Source organism: Cryptomeria japonica, chromosome 7 (assembly GCF_030272615.1).
Source record: "Cryptomeria japonica chromosome 7, Sugi_1.0, whole genome shotgun sequence".
Classification (NCBI taxonomy): domain Eukaryota; kingdom Viridiplantae; phylum Streptophyta; class Pinopsida; order Cupressales; family Cupressaceae; genus Cryptomeria; species Cryptomeria japonica.
In genome coordinates, this window is record NC_081411.1 from 15,660,534 (window position 1) to 15,682,902 (window position 22,369).

At 36.3% G+C, this 22,369-nt stretch overlaps 1 protein-coding gene across 5 annotated transcripts in view; it reads left to right on the forward strand.

Annotated features, from left to right (window-relative positions):
• Window positions 1-22,369, forward strand: part of LOC131037135 (myosin-3) — a 134,550-nt gene that overhangs the window by 35,567 nt on the left and 76,614 nt on the right. For all 5 annotated transcript variants that reach the window (XM_057969177.2, XM_057969179.2, XM_057969180.2 and 2 more), the window contains 4 exons: window positions 7,312-7,477; window positions 7,572-7,635; window positions 7,867-7,880; window positions 7,973-8,057. In XM_057969177.2, the coding sequence (XP_057825160.1) occupies window positions 7,312-7,477; window positions 7,572-7,635; window positions 7,867-7,880; window positions 7,973-8,057 (329 nt within the window). The remainder of the gene's footprint in view (window positions 1-7,311; window positions 7,478-7,571; window positions 7,636-7,866; window positions 7,881-7,972; window positions 8,058-22,369) is intronic.

Below are 22,369 nucleotides of genomic sequence, written 5' to 3' on the forward strand. Positions count from 1 at the left end.
GTGGGTTAGGGTGAATTAGGATAGGGTGAAAGACTTTGATGTGTTCTTGCCTAGAACAAGAATTTCGCTCCTGACCCTTCCAAAGGGTCCAGAGTGAAATTCTTGATAAACCTCTTTTGCTTCCATGTTTAGGCCCCAAACCTTGTTCCTTGGGCGAAGAGTGGTGTATTTTTACCTTGCAAAGAAGATTGGAGTTGAAAAGATGAAGAGTCGAGCCTAGAGTTGAAATTTCGCTCCTGACCCTTCCAAAGGGTCCAGAGTGAAATTCCCCAAAACCTCACTTTTTTCTCAATTTTGTGCCAAGCCAAGTGTGGGTTAGGGTGAATTAGGATTGGAGATGTCCTTAAGTATGGCTTTGAGTTGCTAGTGATCACCAAAGGTGAAGGATTTTGGCCTAGAAGGAGAATTTCGCTCCGTGTACCTACCCCTACTTCCTATTGGTCCTCGCTCCTGGAATGTAATTTTCTCATTGGCTAGAGGAAGTTTGTTGTAACAAACCCTAATTAGGGTTTCTATCTTGTAATCCTAGCCATTGGTTCTAAATCAGAGCCGTCTGTTTGTAAAGGGTTCTCTATATAAAGCCCTGGCTCCTCATTTGTAAAGGTTAATAGTTGGTTAATAGATAATAGTCAGAGATTGATTAATAGAGAATAGATAGTAGAATAGCAAATAGAATAGCAATTAGAGTAGATTAGGAAGAGAAGGCAAGAAATTGTTGCCTTGATTGTAAATGAACCCCCTTTTCATTGAAGATATGGTGAAATGTGTCGTTTCTTTGCAATATGCATGGTCTCTTGTTGAATCTTCATTTTAGATGATAGATAATTAAATTGAATGAAAGAAGTTATTGAATGCACTCACATGGAATCCACCTAGTCCAAACCACTAGCCTTTTGCTGACTGAAAGAGCGCCTTGCGTGGTCAACTCGCATAGAACGAGCTTAATCCCGAATCATAACACCTCTGTTGTTCACGCATTATCTTGAATGGTGATCAGTATTTGATGGTGTACGATTTGGACATATTTGAAACATCCCATAGAAGATCACACTGAGTTGGTGTTGAATTGTTCAACCTGATGGTGAGACCCAGCCTAGTAGGACTCCACCTAGTCATTCATCCATCTTCTCGCATTCTAGGTCTTAGAGTAGACTTCCTGAACCCTGTATCTTTTTCCATTTCTTTATCTTCCAGTTAGTAAATAGGACTTATGATTCCAGCAAATTAGACGTTCAGGTCATCAAGTGTAAGTCACCTTGTGATTCCAACAAAATCACATCATACCACGAGAAGCTTATCCACATGTAGAGAACCTACATATTAGAACCTTGGAGTTATTCCGACTGATCCTTCGGCGAGATCTTCAGCAATCGGGAAACTTTGTTCAAGAGAGGATAAGGTACCTTTAGGTATTTTATTTTGTGTTTGGTTGTGTACAAAAGACACATCAACACATAGGTAGGTCAATTATAATGTGCAAAATGATTGGATTTTTGGTGATTGATTAGGGCACGTGCATGTGACTAAGTCTCTGATCTTTGTTTGCATTAATTTTTCAAATGTGATTCTTCATTTCCTATGCATTTGTGTGTAACCTTGTTAAGTCCCTCAACCTTTATGGGGTATTTAATGTGCCATAGGAAGGTTAGTTTAATGCACAATAGGAGTGCAAATTGTTGGTGTTTGCTTATGGTATGTGCACATGCATGGAAGTCTTAGAAGTAGAGTAGAGTAGGAGGAGGAAGCTTGAAATTGTTGCCAAGTTATGTTGAAATCAATTCAAATACTTCTCAAGATTAACTAGAGTTCATTGATTATGGTGGATGCTTACAAAGATATTGTGATGAATCCCTTGGTTCATACTTATTTTAGTTCGCTGATTGTAAGCTACAGTGTAAAGTTAATCTGAGCCTAATCATTGTGCTAAGTTCGATTGTGGATACTTGTTCAAGTTGTGCCAAAATTAGGTATTTGGATGATGTATTCTCCTGTTATGAAAATCTTCCATTTCCTTAGAGGATTGCATCTAGTTTGCGTAGTTGTTGTTACCATGGTGAAGCAAAGCTTGGTTTGAGGGAGTTTGTCTAAGTAACATTCACCGTCATCATTGATCTTAGGAGTAGCGTAGTCTTTCTAGACCCTTTACCTCTTTTGTTTTTATTTGCAAAGTTAAATTAGAGTCCATGTTCCGGGAGTTCATAAACGTAAGCCCCCTTTGTGATTCTAGCAAAATCACATCATAAGCTTTGAGTCTATCCAAGCAATTAAGTCTCATAGTTCACATTGTAAACCTTGGAGTCATCTCATTTGATCATATTTTGTGTTCGAGATGCATAAAAAACACATCAACACCAGCCACTTGGCAGGGATTAATTTGCTTCACTTTTCAGATATCATGAGGTGAGATGCTGAGGTTTATGTTTAATGGTTGAACAACTTATCTTTTTTGTTGCCCAGGATTGTGTTTGGCAGTGGGATTGCAAATGTGGACTTCATTGGGATGCCTTGGCAGGAGGTGTTTCATGGTATAGACTGTCAGCCCTTTCAAGTATTTTCAGTTTAGGTTTCAATGATGGTTACATTTTTGGGTTCTAGGAGAGAAGAGTGCAGTTTGGGCATGACAGTTTTATAGTTATGATCAGAGTGGCATAGCATCAACATGGTGGTTCTTTTTTAAGCTTGACTTGGGACCCTGGGATATTAATTGGTTTTAGTTTGAATCATGAAAGATCCCCAGCCAGGTTATACTGTATTTTCTGATTTTTTATGCTGCCGATTGAAGGTTTTAAGGTCGTTTTTTGAGCTTTGTGCTTTGGTTTCGATATCAACAGATTGTATAGGGTTTGAATCATAAACAGTGCCAATGAACCACAACTTTTGAACTCAAAATACAGAAATATAATTGACTAATAATCAAATTCAGAAGTCTTATTTAAGAACAACTATGTAATAATGTTCAGATTTGAGAAATCTAATTCACCCAAAACAACAAATGTCATACTAGGAATCCAACACCTTGCTAGGAGAGGGTTTTATTAAAGAAAATCAGAATAACACAAACTATGAGCTCCCAACTGGCAAAGATAGCTCCAAATGGTTTTATTCGCTTCTACAACAATTACCAAAAATAAATACTGAATGAAACAGGAAGTCTACTAGGTTCCACACTTGAATTTTCAAATTATTGAAGAATAACAGACTGAATGAGAGTTTTATTCCTGTAGCCTGCCAAAAACATTGAAACTCTGCTGTGAAATGCTGGTCATGAGATTTGCACAAGATTCATTCCCTTTGCTGGCTGGTAAGAACATGAATAGCACCCAGTGGCTTGCAACATGGTACGGCTGCCCAAGGAAGCTGTACGATTGGCTTAGGAGGTGAAACTGTAATGTCCTCTCTTTCCTAGTTGATCACCCAAATACAGAGATTCGCTTGTTATCCATCTTTGCAGGTGTTTTTTTGTGAATAGGAGATGTTGGTGCTGGCATGTGGGGTCTTATACTTGGCATTTGGACATTAGGAGGTTTTATTATTTGAGAATATAATGTTACTTTATTATAAAGTCCCTTCTTCTAAAAATAGAAAAAGATTAATTGAAGTGACTTTATAAAGTGTTGAATAAAAATATTAAAGAAACACCCCCATGACACGCACCTTACGCATAATGCTGTTTTAAAAGGTGGACAAGCTCAATGGCGAATAAGACCCTCAAGTTGGGCAAACTTGCTAGGGGAATATTTTATTTAATAAGTATCATTAAAATAAAGCATGAAAACCCTAAAATGGTACGATTAGAGTTAGGAGGAATAAAGCAACAAGAGGGGCTTTCATTTTGGCATCTTTGAATTCAATTTTACATCAGCAGGTTGAGAATTGAGCTCTAGAGATGGATTTCAGCAGCATATTAGACTTCATGGAATGAAAACTTCTTAAGGCAGTTGAATTGTACGATACCCCAATCCACAGGGTAGAGGGATTCACATAGAGATTCCTATTGGTGCTTCCAAAGACACTTATTTCAAAGAATTTCAGAAGTGATTGTAGATTTTAGAGGGATTGTGATCTCCCTAAGGCAGCCATTTCACCTTCTAAGCCAGCCATACAACTTCCTTGGGCAGTTGTACCATCTTGCAAGCCACTAGGTGCTATTCATGTTCATACTAGCTAGCAAAGGGCATGAATCTTGTGCAAATCTCATGACTAGTATTTCACAACAGAGTTTCAATGTTTTGGGCAAGCTACAGGAATAAAACTCTCATTCAGTCTGTTATTCTTCAATAATTTGAATAATCTTGCCTAGAGGCTAGGCGTGGAACCTATTTGACTTCCTGTTTCATTCAGTAATGTTGTGCAGGCATTGCTTGAGCAGAAGCAATCTTTGGGTAGGGAGGATTGTAAATGTCCCCATTTTAGGGTTCTTGTGCAGTGCAGTTGGTTCTGACCTTCTCGGTGGGTTGTTGTCTTGCTTGAGGAGTAATTTGATGATTCCAGTGAGCTTAGGTGGTATTTAGGACTCATGCATCTATCATAAGAGATTTACAACTTTTGGTGTGCTCTCCAAGAATGTTGGAGAGGTTGTCTATTTTTAGTAAGTCTCTTGGGTGGCATCATTTATCACCGTTCATCATCGAGATCACTCTAGTGCAATCAGTTGATGCTTTTCGGTAGTTTTTGCAAATTGGGTGCATTAATGGCTTATTTTAATTATTTTTACTAAGGATGTTAAAACAATATCTAAATATTTTACAAGCACCTTAGTATAGTGGCTCATTGGAATCGAGATGAGAAGTTTTATATCATGGATGCTTATAACAAGGACCTTGTGTATCAGATTTTCATTATTTTAATGAAAAGGTCTTTTTCAAAGTTTAAATGTAGTTTAAATTAAAAAGTGAATTTTTAAATGGTCTTTTCCAGAAGTTGGCTGGAAAAATTAAAAAAGGGAGCCAAGGGGCTCATTTAGAATAATGCAAATTTGTTATTTCTCTTTGGTGAAACCCTTGGGGTTTGAATATTGAACGCAATCTGTTTCAGCCTTCTTGAAAAACCCTCTTAGAGAAGAATAGTCATGGTTTGGAGATTGTATATAGTTTGTCTCAGCCTTTTGGAGGACGAAAACTCTCTTGGAGAAGAATAGCCATGGTCACCCTGGTTGCTGTGTGGCTCATTCAGAGTCTCAACTTGTCTTAAAAGAGAATTCTTGTAGGTATGATAAAGGTCGATTTGTGAAGTTTGCAAAAGATTTTTCAAAGATCTCAGAAGTTTTTTCTAGATAGTTTAATTATGCTATGATAAATAGAAGTCAAGTATTAGCATTGGTTCTTCTCTATTGGGTGAGTTTTTTAGTAATCTTTTGGGGTGATTATTGTTACTTGGCTATTTGTTGGTTGGTCGTTGGAAATCTTTGTGTTGCTAGGCATTTTTTAGGCATTGTATATGCCTGAAAGGGGACATTGGTCAAAGGGGAAGGAAAAAAATAGCCGCTTCCTTAGGGAGGACTAGGCTTGAATAAAGACAAAACTTATTACTTTCTAGTGCCACATCATGTTATTTTAAAAAGAAATCACTAGGTCATGTTAAAATATGAGATTACAAAGGTGAGATTTGTTTGTTCTTTCTGGGTGAGTGTAGAAATATTCCTAGGCATATTTAAGTTTCCGAAGTCATGAAACCTAGAGGAAGCCAAATGTAGAAAAAGAAGACCAAGTCTGAGCATATTAGCCTGGCTGAGTGAGTGTACACAAAAATATGGTCAAGTTGGAATGTGCTTGGAGTAGGAAGGGGTGAATGAGTTCTCTGCTGGATGCACTATATTATATGGTCAGTGGTGTGAGATTATAGGCTTCTTTTATGATGTTTTGGAGAGTATGAAAGATTTATTTTGGTCATAGTTTTATAGGATAGAATTGTGGCCTCTGAAGGATTCAATTTATGACAAAAGAGACAACACAGATATTCAAGGAAGGATTATTTTACTATTGCTTGCTGTATATGGGAAACCTGTTAAGGCATTTGGGAGTGTGAAGAATGTGTTTTGATTAAACATTATGCTAGACATGAGCTCTATGATCAGTTCATGACCTTTGAGGAATGCTTCCTGGTGTCATCTTTCTTTAGAAACAGAGCACAGTGACAAGGGAAAGATTGGAGCAAACTTGTGATGGTTGTGAGCTCTTACCTCAAGAAATTTGTCCTGAGAAATAATCGTGTGGAGGACCTCCATATCTCACTTGGATGAGGACTGATTTAGTGAAGCTTTTGCAAGGTTAATGTGAATCTATATGCTGGTGTATGCTTCAGTCTGTATATGCTTATTCTGCTGTTCATCTTAAGCTGATTTGATATTAACAGGTCAGAAAAATATATATTTTGTATGCCTTTATAACTGTTGTAATTAAGAAGTAATCTTGTTTCAGTTTATATGTGTGGGAAAGATATAAACAGTTATTATTCAATCTATGTTGCCTACTTATCCGGCACAATTACATCTGTTCTTAAACATCAAATACATTTCATTATCACTGCAGAACCAGGACAATGCATCACACTATAAAGCAAAACTGTTTGACAAAATTAATCAGTGGGAAAGGAAATAGGTGCAAAAATTTGGCTCAAATCAGGGTAGCATCTCACAATATGATAGTTAGAAAACACCAGAGCCTACTTGTTTTTAACTAATTCTATTAAAAAAAAATTCTGATTCTGCATTTGAGATAAACATAGAACTTTCTCAAATCATTATTTGCCAGATTAAATGTTTGTAGGCTGCTTGTTTTTTACTAATTCATCATCTTGGACGAATTGCAAAGACCAGACAAGCATGTGAAAAACCAGCATTGAATGCCATCTCAACATCTTTGAAGATTATTCCAGTGGGTGTGGAAACAGCCATCTTGTGTGTCAAATATTGTTGAAAAGTATATGATAATTAAAAATCATTAGGGCCTGAATGTTTTGACAAATTCTATAAAAAAATGTCCTTTTTTAAGTCTGCATTGAGATAAGCGTAGAGCTCTCTCAAATCATTGTTTGTCAGAATCAAGCATTTGTGGGATTCAGGAAGAGAGCAGAGAATTAAGAAACCTCTTTTGCTTCCAGTCAAGTATTTTTCAATACCTTTTTGTCACTAACAAAATTTTAAATTTTTTTCCTTCAATTACAAGATGGTATTACAATATGTTGAATATATATCAGATCTGGAAGCTTAATTTCTGTTTTTCCAGTTCTTTCCTTTCAATCAAGACCTGATAACGCTTTCTTTCTTTTGTATTCTAAACATTTTTCCTTACTGATACACAATATACAATGTAGTGGTGAAAGTGGTGCAGGGAAAACAGAAACAGCAAAAATAGCAATGCAGTATCTGGCAGCTCTTGGAGGTGGTAATGGAATAGAGGATGAAATTTTACAGACAAATCCAATACTTGAAGCATTTGGCAATGCAAAAACATCAAGAAATGATAATTCGAGTCGATTTGTAAGTTATTTTACAGCTAAACTCATGATGCTGAATGTCAGAGACTTCAACAAAAAGTACAACAAACAGGCTGATATTTTTTAAATACATGCAGGGCAAGCTAATTGACATCCATTTTGGTAATTCTGGAAAAATTTGCGGTGCAAAGATTCAAACCTGTGAGTGTACATTCAGCTTATTTGTATTCAGTGATCTTATATATTAGAGAGTCTTGAGGGGTCATCATTATGTTTATCCTATTCTATGTTTTATCTCACAGAAATCTCTAGCTTATAATCAGTTGACTATGTTCACTATTTAGCTACATATTGTGAGTATAGACTGATACTGATGTCATTGGTGCAATTTGGTTTTGCATTGCCTTCATTGTCCCATCTTGTCATGGAAAGACTTGCTTGAAAAGGTTAGTGGTTATTTCACATAATAATTGAATGTTTATTTTTATAACCATTTTAGAATGGTCAATAATATGATTTTATTATGGATTGTTCGTAGTCAAGAGTTGTGCAACAGTCTCAAGGCGAACGGTCGTATCATATATTTTACCAGCTTTGTGCTGGGGCTTCACCTGATTTGCGAGGTATGCTATTGATGCCTTATTTCAAAGTTAATTGTTTGGAATGCTTTATTAGCTTCAAGAGTGATGTTTTTTAACTTCTATTTATCTGTTGACATAGACGTGATCAATGAAAAGAAAGACCCTGCACATTGCTGTGTCTAAGTTCCTCTTGTGAACACATTACTGCAAAGATTATGTTTTCCTAGCTGTTACAAATCTTCATCCTTGCCTCCTCGAGACTATAATTTCCTTGGCAAGATTTTCATTGAGGTTTCAAAGGCTCTTTGCAGTCTTGCTTAATGAAAGTAGTCTTATTTTTTGTCAAAAAATTCTTCCCATTTCTCCATTTTTAATATCTCGAGTAAGGGTCTATCAACTGAAGATGCATATTAAAAAGAAAACATATTTGAATCATTTTACAGATTTATTGATTGACTGAGAGTTCCAGTGATAAGATTCATAATTCTAAACAACTATCCAACAAAAGCCCTTTTTGGCCAATCATTTGGCTAAAAAATGTAAGAAGCGAAGATGATAATGTGGGTTTTGAAATTCCAAAATAGTTTATTTATTGGATCCCAAGTGCTTTGGCCTTTTGTTATACCTATACAAAATATAATGTATTGTGTAAAGTTGTAAGCCAAGATCTTATTGTTACTCATTGGTAAGTCAAGTTTGATTATTGTTGATGTGTTTTTCATGCACCTGGAAGTTGTGGAACACATAATAAAATACCAAGTTATTCTATCCTCTCTTGAACAAAGAAACCTCATATGGTATGGAACATGATCAAATGAGATGACTAACTATGTGACTTAATTGCTTGGGATAGACTCAGTGAAATTGATGTGATCTTGCCAGAATCACAAGGGGACTTTTGTATTGCTTTGAACTCTATTGGAACTTCAGATCTTGCTAACTTAACTTTGGAAAATAAAAGGCAAAAGGAGAAAGGTTAAGAAATCTATTCTAATCCTAATAACAATGACAATAAAGGATGATGCTTTGATAGACAGATTCCATAATCAAGATTTGTTGTGCCATGGAGAAACAACTAAACAAATATGGCACAATCTTCTAAGGAATAACGAAGGGTTTTCATATCATGAACGTTCATTCAGATACCCAAGACTGACACAATTCAAGTGAACATTCACAATCGAACTTGTGCTTAGTGAGGTTCATACTAACCATAAACTGCAACTTACAATCAGCAAATTACAAATGGTATGAATGGGAATTCCATCAAGATATCATCACATTTCTCCATTACAATCAATAAACTTTATCTAAACTTGAAAAGTAACAAGAAACCATGCAACATGTACAAATTACACATAGAAATCTACCATGCTTCAATGAAGATCATGTATTAAAATCAACATGTCTTGGCAAAAATTCCTTCTTTCCTCCTCCTATATAGGCATCTAACTTGCTATCTAATTGCTATCTGACTATTAACCTTTTCAAATGAGAAGGTAATGCCTTATGTAGGCATCCCACTTACAATAAAAGTCCAGGATTACTTTCCCAAATCAATGGCCAAGATTATACAAAGAAACCCTAATTAGGGTTTGTTACAACAAACTCCTATTGGCCAATGAAATAATTACATCACTTTGACACATGTCCTTCTCTAAACGTGCACCAATAAGAATTGACGGTAGGTACATAAAATAATATTTGAAGAAGCGCCACGTGTCACTTGCTGCACTGTCGAATGGATTAGGTTCAACGAACTTGGATGTCCTGATGTGGCACAAGTTGAATGGTTAGTGATCTAGATTATCAAAAGTTGTTTGTGATGGGGCAATATCTCTTGATATTCAACAGTACCCATGCTCGGAATGATGAAGATGAGGCATATTCCCAAGTTGTATCATCTTAGTGATCAAGTTTCTAACTTTGATTAACTCTTTTGAAACTATTTGCTTCCTTGGTCACATCCACTCTCCATCTTCATGTTTGGAAATTTTCGCCCTTGTGATGTCCTGAACTTGTTCTTGCATTATTCTCCATTCTGAATTTGTCATTTTAGATTGCCTCCTCACATTAACATCCTCTTGAAATGTAGAACATGTTGTTGCCCTTGATTTTGATTCTGCTACAGAGTCCTTGCATGATGCTTTCTTGTGTATTCCGCCTTGATGATGTTTATGTTGCATTTGACCATTCTGACTCTATAATGTAACTTGATCCTCAATCATGCATTGATATAAGGGCATCGTCATGTTGCACAACCGGGATTACCTTCCTTGTATTGGCCCTTATTCTTGGCTTTCTAGAGGAAATTCAAGACATGTCAAATTTCCTTATCTTCATTGCTATGCCTTGAGCTTGATGTTCTTGAACGTATCTCCTCTTTGTGTTGATGATGAGAGGTGTAAGTGATGCTGTTGATGAATCTCCTCCTCAGTGTTTCTTATCTTAAATGTCTAGACCTAGCATTCCAACTTCATGTCTTGGACCTCTTGGAATGTCTCTCCATCCTTTGGATTTCTTCACTCTGCAATGTCTTTCCTTGATGCTATCTTCAATATGGGCCTTCATGTCGCTCACTATCATTCCACACTTCTTTGTATCAAACCTGGAATGAACAGACACTGTGAGTCAAGAAGAATGAAATAAAACTCAAATCTACACATGCTTAATTCATGATGAAGAACCCTAAGTTTTCATAATAATCTGGAAATGACATTGTAAGACTGGAAATGTTGATGTTCCAGCTCTGGAAATTGATCAGTTCAGTAAGGAAATCTGCTTAAATCTGGATGCAAATTACTTGTGTTTCCTTCAAAATTGTTTTTTTTCTGCTTTCAATATTAACTCCTGCTGTAATCTGATATTTTTCTTTCAAATTCTGTTTAGGGCTCTGATCTCCTTCCAGAAACTCGCATCTGTCTGCTCTTGGTCCTCAATACCTCCAATACTCCTTTTTTCATTTTCAACTCTTGTTCTGTAATTCACCCTTTTCTGCTCCTTATTCACTGATTTCACTGCTGGTCTGAGTTTTAATGCTCTCCAAAGTCCGATTTCCTTTGATTAACTTCTGGTTTTGATCACCTCTGCCCTAAATTTGCACTAAGTCTGGTGAGATGGAGTTTGACAAGAAAATTGCTTGGCAGAATTTGCTGAGCTCTGATCACTAATTAGCAATGGATTGAACTTACAATCTGATGTTTCAAATGAATGTTTGATCTTTGTTTTATACCATTCCACACTCATAAACTCACATTTCTCTCAATCAGGCCGACTTTGGAACTTCTCTTATTTAAATTTAAATCGCTGTATGTTATCGTAAGGTCGGCAGGCTTTAGGAATCAAGTCGGAGTTTTTGAATGTCTTGCAATTTGTGCAAAGTCGGACTTCGTGATGATTTTGCATTGCATGGTTGGTGTTTTATGAATCTTGCAATGCACTATACCGAGGCCGGAGTTTAAAACAATGTTGCATTGGCCCAAGGTTGGACTTTGAAAAAGTTATGCATTTTTCCTTGATTGGAGTTTGAACAAAATTTAGATTCCAACATTTCAATTTGGAGTTGTTCAACATTTGCATTTTTATCATTCACAAGAGGGCAGAGTCTCAATAATTGTTGCAACATCTTCCCTTGTGTTAGGTCAGAGTCTAGTATGATTGTGCACAATATTCAAAGGCAGGTTGGAGTTTATGAGAGTTTCACATTGTGCTAAACCTAGGTCGGACTCTCAATAAGATTTGCAATGTGAAGGGGCAGAGCTTGCAAGAGTTTTACAATGCCTCTAAACTGGTCGGCGTTCAAAGCAATTTTACATTTTTGCCCTCCAAACAATGCTTAACAATAACTTTACCTTTGCTAGGGCCGAGTTTGAAAAAGATATGCAATGATCACACACCCTATGTCGGACTTCTACAAGGTTTTGCACAATTCATTGCTGATCAAATGCTGATCGGAGTTTTTCCAACTTCTACATTGGATGAAGGTTGGAGTTTATGAGAGTGTTGTGATTCTTCCCGATGTGTTGACCAGACTTTCATCAAGGTTTGCATTGATGCATAGGCTAGGTTGGAGTTTCAATAGGTTTCGCACAAATGCAAGGTTGGACTTCCATAAGTTTTTGCATTGATGCATAGGCTACTTTCTTGAAGATGTGCATTCTATGGTTGGAGTTTTCTTTAAGATTTACAAACAAAGCAGATCGGAGTTTTAACAAGTTGTGCACAAAGTTGATCTGAATTTTAGCAAGTTGTGCATTGATCCACTGCATGTCGGACTTTCAACAAGATTTGATTCCATGGGTCGGAGTTTCGATGAGGATCAGCACTAGTGCTGATTGGAGTTTACAAGATTTCTGCATTTTCCCTATCTTGTGCAAGATTGGACTTTCAACAAGATTTACAAACAAAGCAGATCGGAGTTTTAACAATTTGTGCTCAAAGTTGATCTGACTTTTAGCAAGTTGTGCATTGATCCACTGCATATCGGACTTTCAACAAGATTTGCATTCCATGGGTCGGAGTTTCAATGAGGATCAGCACTAGTGCTGATTGGAGTTTACAAGATTTTTGCATTTTCCCTGTCTTGTGCAAGATTGAACTTTGGGTCAATTTTGCAATTTATACACCAGGGTTAGATTTTAAGAAGGTTTTGCGATGATCCCTTAGTGCTAAAATCTTAGTGCTCAATCACTTAGACACAAACACAACATTCAAAAGCTCTTGACAACTTTGACACCATACCGACACTTAGCGTTTTGACCATTTCACTTGCCACTCTTAAATTTTTTGAAGGATCATTCTCAACATTGTAGAACAAAGACCTACATGAAATACTTGCAATTCTTGATGGAATCGCAATTAAATTTTCCACTCCAACACTCTGCAACTTGATCTTGATGATTGTTTGATGTAGACTTTGACGACATTGACAAGTTTTGCAACATTGAGCAACTTTCAACCTCACCACTGACAACTTCACAATCACACCATCATTTCGAATTCTACACTCACTGCATCTTGGACTGACCAAACCAAACCATCTCATACACAAAGGCTAAATACTACGACTATTGCCAAGCTAAGCAAAACAATCACCCTAAATAGAAAAAAGTGGGGGTCCCCATTTGCAATGGGAGGATGTGTGAAAATGTCACAACGTTCATGTTCCCAATAGTTTTCAATGTTGTTTTAGCCAACACCTTTATTAGGGCCAAAAGAAGAAATTATCCACCATATTAATCAGGGTGAACATGAAAGAATAACAAAGGTGTTCTTAGGTATTGGAAAGGTCCTCAAGGTTTCTAAGACAAATCTTCACAAAGAAGAGGTAGTTCAAGAGGATTTCAAGTAGGGAAACAATGCACAAGTTGTTTAGTCCCATAGAGAGAAAATACCATACTAGAAGATAAAAAACTCAAAAAAGTCCCCTAGGTCTACACAAGCACACCAAGGAGGGGAAATATCATGTTTTAGTGAACGTTAAGTCAAAAGCCACTTAAGTTGTATATGCCAACAACAAATTAGATCATGAAATTATCTGTGATTAAAAAGTGGTTGTTTTCACTTAAAGGCAAAACTCAGCATCAAAATAGACTAGAAAATGCTCCAACCTTCTTGGAGTGCATTTGGAGAGAGAAAATCACTCAAGTAAATTGAAAATTTTAGCGTGTAGAGAATGCTAAACATACTAAACCATGATTGCAAAGAATGACTTTAAGTAAAATATTACAAAATTCTTCAGGATGGATTTTCCATTAACATGCCCAATAAAATAACATGGATAGCTAACTTTATTACACATCATTGAGTCACAATGGTGACTTTATTACAAAAGGTGGACCTTATTTTTAAACAACCCCTCGTAAGGCTTACAATATTGAAAGCAAATCAAAACCAAATAGAACGACATTCCTCAAAAGATTCTCTTTGAAAACAGTTCTTGGATTAGGTACAACTCCATCAAGCTACCTTGTAACTTGCTTGAAGGTGCAAATTTTGAGTTGAATTCTTGAGTTCTTGTATTCCACCTCCCCAAACTCTCGAATTAGGAGTTTTCTAAATTATTGAATAACCGTCCAAATTGAGCTATATTCATATTGTTTCATCAAAGTGTCTCATAACCCTCATCAAGATATACTTCCCAAGATCACAAACTCTTGAATTATCTAGGTAGCGATCCATGCTAGGCTTCAACTACACAATATATGAATTCTTCACCACTATTAGCATTTATTGGACCTTTAACAATGGCTAAGTTAACGACATTTGGTTTGCCTTTTGAGCTTTTCCTTGAGAACATCATTCACTCAAATTCTGTAGTTTAATTTGTGGGACCTGTTTTCTTGCAATAATAACAATCAACTTCCCCTTTGTCTTTATTTGATCTTCTACAATTGTTTCCAATGTCCATTCTCAAGTTGAAGATCAATCTTTATAATTCTTGTAGTTGTTATCCATGCTAAGCTTCAACTACACTAGATCCCTTCCTATCATCAAAATGGGCTTCTTGACATATGAATTCCTCACCACTAATGGTGTTGGGTTTAGAATTTGCGAAAGTGTAATGTTCCCACTTTGAAATAGAATTTAATAATAAATAATAATAATAAAATTAAAATATAAAATAATATAATTAAATATAATTAAAATTTAGTTAAGTTAATGAATGGTCAAAAGACATCAAATGAAAAGTTGTGACTCCCTCAAACATGAGATATAAAAGGGAGAAGAGAACCTTGTTTGAGGGGGGATAATTTGGGAATCAAAAGTGTAGATCTGATTTAAATAAGAAGTGCAGATCAGATCAGGAAAGTTTGTGTCACTTTTAAAGGGCAGGTATAATGAAGAGTTGCACTCTTTCAAAGGGTGCTAATGGTGGAAAGGGTGTGTCTCTTGCCAAAGGGCTGTTACAAGCTAGGGTTGCCGTTGCACCAAAAGATTGACCTGTCAATGCCCGATACAACCACTAGACTTATAGAATCCACAGAAGGCTGTTAAACCATGTCGCGAATCCCCACGAGGGACGCTGGCCCTGTAATGTCCCCTACTTGATTAACATAATTAATCTATTTCAATATACTAAAATTGATTGATATTCTTCAATTAGTTATTAACAAGTTCTTATTTATTTTCCTCATTAAATGATTAATTTCATTATTCATGGTTCTTAATATAGATATCAGACCCTGCTACTACTTCAGTTTTAAGGGAGAAGGGTCCATGTATATTACCAAAGCGCTTAGAGACTAAATACAATAGGTTCCCTCAAAGTTTACAGATCCAAGCCCTTACCTATCTTGGGTCTATACCCTCAAGGCTTATGGGTCGTTGATCCCCACCCTATCTTGGGACTTAACCTATTGCTTGGATTTAGACTGCCCCTCTTTGGAACATCGCATCCCCATCTTCTTAAATACTGACAGTAATAACATAAATGGAACTATAAGTATACTAACTTCTCATTTATAATAAATATATATGAAATTAAGTATGACTGTCATACATATTGCAGTCCATATTAGTATTACTATCAAATTCTGCATAAGAACATTATCAGGCATCATATATTAAGCATACTTATTAAACACATCCCACACATCCCCATGCATACCACCAAGAGCAAGGATGTTACTGCCTGTAACTTAATAGCAGTTCTGATCTGATCTGATTGATGGTGATGTCACTGGATCCTTTTGAATCCTTTCTTTTATATCTCTCAATGTGAGGGAGAGGTCACACCTCTTCATCATGTATGCCCTTTGGCAAGTGACACACCCTTTCACCATTAGCACCCTTTGAAAGAGTGCAACTCTTTATTATTTTTGCCTTTTGAAAAGGACACAAGCTCTCATAATCAGATCTGCACTTCTTACTCAAATCAGATCTGCACTTCTGATTTTCAAATTGTCCCCCCCTCAAATGAGTTTCTCTTCTACCTTTTATATCTCACGTTTGAGGGAGTCACAACTTATCATTTCAAGCCTTTTGACCTTTCATTAACTTTAATCAAATTTTAATTATATTCTTTTATATTTTAATTTTAATTTTAATTTTTATGTTTATTCTTTTGTATTTTAATTTTATTATTATTTATTATTAAATAATATTTCAAAGTAGGGACATCATAGGCCCACTGTCAACAATCCCCCTCCCAACGTCACTCGCCGCGGCCTGCGTGATTCGAACCTGTGACCAAGCTCTGATACCACTTGTTACAAGCTAGGGTTGTCGTTGCACTAAAAGATCGACTTGTCAATGCCTGATACAACCACTAGACTTATAGAATCCACAGGAGGTTGTTAACCATGTCGCGAATCCCCGCGAGGGACGCTGGCCCACTGCCAACAAGGGCATACATGATGAAGAGGTGTAACCTCTCCCTCACATTGGGAGATATAAAGGAAACAAATCAAAGCATCCAGTGGCATCACCATGGATCAGATCAGATCAGAACTATTATTTACATAACATCTTTGTTCTTGGTGGTATGCATGGGGATGTGCTTAATATATGAAGCTTGATAATGTTCCTATGCGTAATTTAGTAGTAATATTAATAAAGACTGTAATATGTATGACAACCAAATTTAATTTCATATACATTCATAGTACATGAAAGAGTATAATATTAATAGCCCATTCCTATTTGGCTCAGAGGCGTTCTAATTCCAACCAATTAGGTACTCCCGAGATGGGGTAAGGATCAGATTCCGTAAACCTTGAGGGTATAATCCTGAGAATGGGTAAGGGTTTGCATTAGTAAACCTTGAGGGAGCCTATTGTAGTTTGGTTTCTCAGTACTCTGGCAACATGATCACCCCTTCCTCCCTTAGGGTTAGGTAGTAACAGGGTTAGATCATAATATAGAAGGCTATGAATTATGAAATGTAGAATTAACTGTAAAAAGGCATAATAACTTGGTAATGCATTCAGTAATGTATAATAATTGTTTGAAATATGACAGCTTCCAAGTAGGGGACAACCAATAATGGTGTTGGGTTTACAATCTCTACTTTGCTAATCCATTAACTTGTTTGCATTTGTAGGTAGTTTCACATTCTAATTTACTATTCCTCATAGGTTCTGTTGTAAAACCCAATAGAACACAAAATTCATATTCTATTAGCTATTGGGATACCAATTACAAAGAGGTTCGTCTCCTTCAATAGAGATTGGAGGATTAAACTAAATAAAAGTTAAAAAAAAAGAAAGAAAGAAATGAATTTTAACGTCCACGAGGCCAAGAATAGCCTATGGGACAGCCTGTCCAATCAGAATTGATTTCTGCAGATAAGATCTTTGCCTGTGCAAGTTGATGATGAGTGCTCCCAGCTTCTCAATATTCTCCTTGCTGAATAAATTATACCACGTGTTAGCAGTTAAGATATTGATAAACTTATCCCTGCCGTCTTTAAGTGCATCACATTCTAAGATAAAATGTTTTTTCAGTTTCCACACTCTCGGAGTTGCAAAACCTGCAAACTCTTTCTTCCCAATTCTCTTTTGGCCTTTTCCACCATCCTGTCTCACATCAAAGTTGGTTTGAGTTGGTTCTAAGTTGAGCAATAAGAATTTTAGCTCTCCATGATATATTAGCCCCTATATAAACTTTTTGAAGATGATCATAGGTGGGTTTTGTTGATGTGTTTTTTGGGCAAATGCGAACACAAAATAAAATACCCAAAAGTATCTTATCCTTTTCTGATCAAAGTCTCTCAAATGATGAAGATTCGCCTAAGGATCACTTGAGATAACTCAAAGGTTCCAAATGTCGGGTCACAATGTATGGATAAGCTCAATGGTTTGATGTGATTATACTGGAATCACAAGGGGACTTACATTGAATACTTGAATTGTTGGAACTTAGATTCTAATTACTTGCTTGGAGAACAAAAAAGAGCAAAACACATAGGGTTTAGGAAGACTAAGAATGTAGGAACGATGAACAATCTCCAGTGAAACTTGACTAAGCTTTGCTTTGACATGCAAAGCAACAACTTCACAAAGCTTAGTGCAATCTTCTAAGGAAACTAGATGATTTTCAAATCATTATCAAGCATAGACACCATTAATTGAATGCATATCAATGATTGAATAACAACTAAACTTAGGCTCATTGAAGTACTCTAGCTGACCACACAAGGCGAATTTGCAATCAATAAACGGCTAGTTGTATGGATTAGGAGTTTCACCATGAATCATGCCCAACGCTCTACCATTCAACTAATCAACATGAAAGCAAATGAATTGAGAAGTAGAGACCATGTGACTTTTTGAAATAACACATTAATTCACCATAATTTCAATGAAGTCATATGCTCTTTACAACAAGATTTTGGCAACAATCTTTGCCTTCTCCTAATCTAACTTGTACTCTAATTGCTATCTACTATTCACTATTATGCTATTGACTATTAACTATTAGCCTTTACAAATGAGAAGTTTGAGCCTTATATAGAGAGCTCATTACAAATCAAAGGCTCAGATCGATTTGCGATCGATGGCCAAGCTTACAAGATGAAAACCCTAGTTAGGGTTTGTTACAACAAACTCTTCGCAACCAATGAAATAATTACAATATTTGGACACATGTACTCTTTAGAATAGTTGACCAATAGATATTGAGGGTAGTTTCATTGGAGTTTGTGCCTTCATAAGATGAGTTAGGTGCATTGCATCTAGACATGCTGATGTGGGATCCTCAAATTGGTGGAATGATGACTAGGATGGCACCTCCATTTGCACTTGGACTTGTAGATCAACACAAAGTGTTTGAACAATATCTCTTGATACTCAACATTATTTGCTTGCTCAATGTGGTGATGATGGGAAGCATCATCATGATTAAGTCAATCTTGCATCTTTGCTTGCTTATCTTGCTTTGAGAGAGTTGGATGATCTCTTCTCTACGATACAATGAGAGTTCTTGAATACCTCAAAATCCTTCTTGTGTAGTCACCATCCTTGATACCCTCTCGCCGATGAAGTTTTTCCTTTGAAGTTGTATGATGGTGTGGGGCTTGCAGTCCTCCTCCTCTTATTCTTTCCAGGTGTTGCTTTGCAATTTGCATCATCATCCTCTCACATCTACAAAACAAAACAAAACAAATATGGTATCAAACACACATGATATCAAACACACCCCCTTAATTTGATATGATTTCTGATTTTTATGTTTTGCAGGTCTGATAGGTGCATCTATAGGGGAGTTCGCTCCAATTTAGGAGCAATGGAAGTCTAATCAAGGTAGTTCGCTCTAAGTTAGGAGCAAAGGAAGAAACTCAAAGAAATTTGCTCCAATTCTTAAGCAATGGAAATGCATCAAACATAATTCGCTCCAAATCAGATGCAAAGGAAAGAATCTTAATAGGAAATTGCTCCAAATTGATGGCAAAGGAAGTCACTCTAAATTAAGAGCAAAGGAAGTCTCTTATATGTGAAATTCACTCAAAAATAGGAGCAAAGGAAGTGACTTCTCATGAAGATCATTCAAATTTAGAGGCAAAGGAAATGCACTTTAGGAAGATCGCTCAAATTTGAGGGCAATGGAAATGCTCTCCGAATGGAAATCGCTCAAATTTGAGAGCAAAGAAAATCTCTCAAATCACTCAAATTTGAGAGCAATGGAAATGCTTTTCAAGAGATCGCTCAAATTTGAGAGCAATGGAAAGAGCTTCTAAGAGTTTGCTCTAAGTCATGAGCAATGGAAATGACTTTAAGAGAAGTTCGCTCCAAACCATGTGCAATGGAAATTTATTTAAGGGAAGATCGCTCCAATTTGGGAGCAATTGAAATCACTTAAACCTGGCATCTCTAGCTTGTTATCACCAACTTATCCATTAATTCGATCTTTTTACTAGTTTATGCCCTTCAAGCGGACTCCTTGCACCTTTTGAATGGCAAAGGAAGTGCCATCGGGATTTTGAGGAGGCAATGAAAGTCATCTTAAATTGCTATCCCCAACTTGCTCTTATTCTTCCATTCAAATTCTGCTTTCATTTGTATTGTCTTTGATTTTCTTCCTTGTATGACTTGAAACTTGACTCTTTTAGATTGTTGTTGTTCCTTTCCTCGTCATTTAGCTTAATCCAATGATCATTCTTCATGTATTACCTTTCTCATGATGTCTCAAAATCTGGAACTACTTCTCATGATGCTGATGAAAAATCCACTCAAATTTGTATTTAATTAGCTTGTTTCTCCTTCAAAAGGTTATCTTCTTTCAATCTTTTAACATTAATACCATCCTCCTCCATTCATTACTTGTCTTGCATCTGATTTGAGCCTTCCCTCTATTGGTATTGAAAACTTGATTGCTCAAAATAATTAGATTAATCTATTCAATGATATACAACTGTATATATAGAGAATACAAGACGACATTCTAAATTAAGAACTAGTCATTTAAGTGAAAACTAAAAGGCTAAAAAGCTAAATAAAGTTGAAAAACTTAAAACTAAAAAGCAAACTATGCGTTCTTATAAAAGAAGCAATAGTTGACTAATGACCAACTAAATGACCATTGATAGAACCACAAAAGAAGGTAACTGACTAAAAGAATTAATTATTCTAATACCCTCCCTTAATGGTCATTGTATCAACTAAGTACCCGACAGAAGACACTCTTTTGATCATAAATGCAATGCAAAGAACACTCTGCTGCTACAAAGACCCTCCCAGGATTTATAAAGTTTTAATTGTTGAAATTGGTAGCTAGCTCGGATTATGCTAGCCCAGATTATCAAACTTTAATGTTGCTAAAAGCAATTAAAGTTTGATTAAACTCATATAAGGCTGGCCCTATTTCGGCGTATAAGCAATGTGTAACGTGTTCTAGGGCAAGACCCAAATTGGGCGGTTGAGCAAACAACATATAACGTGTAATAAATATTATTTGTATTTTTGGCGGCAAGTGTAATTAGCTGACCTAGCCTATAAGGCAATGTAACAGTGTATAAATACAAGATAGTGATGCGTTGTTATAACACACAAGCAATAATCTGTTCTTTAGTGAATATCTCTGCAATATTAGCGAACTTGCCTTAGGCATCAACGAACTTGTTTTGGACATCAGCGAACTTGTTTGGACATCAGCAAACACACATTAGAGACCAACGATCACACCTTGGAGGCCTGCAATCTTCATCTGAGTCTCAACTAACATCATCTCTGCTCATAGTATCAAGTTCTGAGTGTGTTTTATCTGCCAAATCTGCCCTACTGGTGATTGAAGGATATTAGCAAATTCAGATCAAAAGTTACAAGTCAGATAAGTCAGTCTTGCCTTTGCCCTAGGAGGGTGAATTGTATTTGATCAACTGCTGAATAAATAAGATCTGAACATTGTTGTTGGTTTTTTCCTCCAAGAGGGAGGTTTTCCCAGGATAATCAGATTTTAACATGTGTCATGTGTTGATTTTAATAAATAAGATCTGAACATGTGTCATGTGTTGATTTTGTGATTGTTTATCTCGCATCTTGATTTTTTGTTCCTTAATGCTTATCTGATTACTAAAAACTAACATTAATGACCAAGAATAGCTGATTCTGGATGACTAATGTAACCCTCACACACGAATTAGAGAACTATCACACGCGAATTACTGAAGCCTGAGATCATGATTTTGAGGAAAAATCAGCAAACTCTTTTGTAAAAGAGTACTAAGCACTGATTGCTCCGACAACTCCAAAACAAACTGCAAGATACCATGGTTGTAGATGTTCGCCTCGACAACTCCAAGAGCGACCCAAACTTGACTACAACAAAGCACAATTTTTGTGGAAAAAATTAGTCAAACCCTAAAACAAGAACTCTCCAAAAGAGAATTCACGATTTTGAGGAGAAAATCGAAAAACCAAGAAATCTGAGGGTTACAAATCATCGTTTTTGTAGAAAAAACGGTAAAACCCAGATAACCAAAATCTTACACGGACATTGTGGATTGCAGATGAGATTTTTAAGGGAAAATTATAAACCCTGTGAACAATTTTTGAGGAAAAAATCATGAAAACCCTAAAAATGTCGTGTGGCAAAATACCAGACATCACGCGGAAAAAACTTGATTCTTGAGGAATAAAATCAAGCAAAACCCTCCCATGATTTTTTGTGGAAAAAATCGGAAAACTGAACAAACAATTTTTTAGGAAAAAATTGTGAAAACCTTGGGACCTGTAGGACGAGAGGTCTGGCCCAAATCAAGCTGATCAAGGCAATGATAATCAAATATCGTGAACATGCGCTGTTTCCAAGTGTTGTGGCCGCTGTTGAACTTCTGACTATGTTCCAACATGATGTTGGTCAAAGATGCCATCATGAAAACTGAGGTTGAATGAAGTCAACCTAGTGAAGGCACAAGA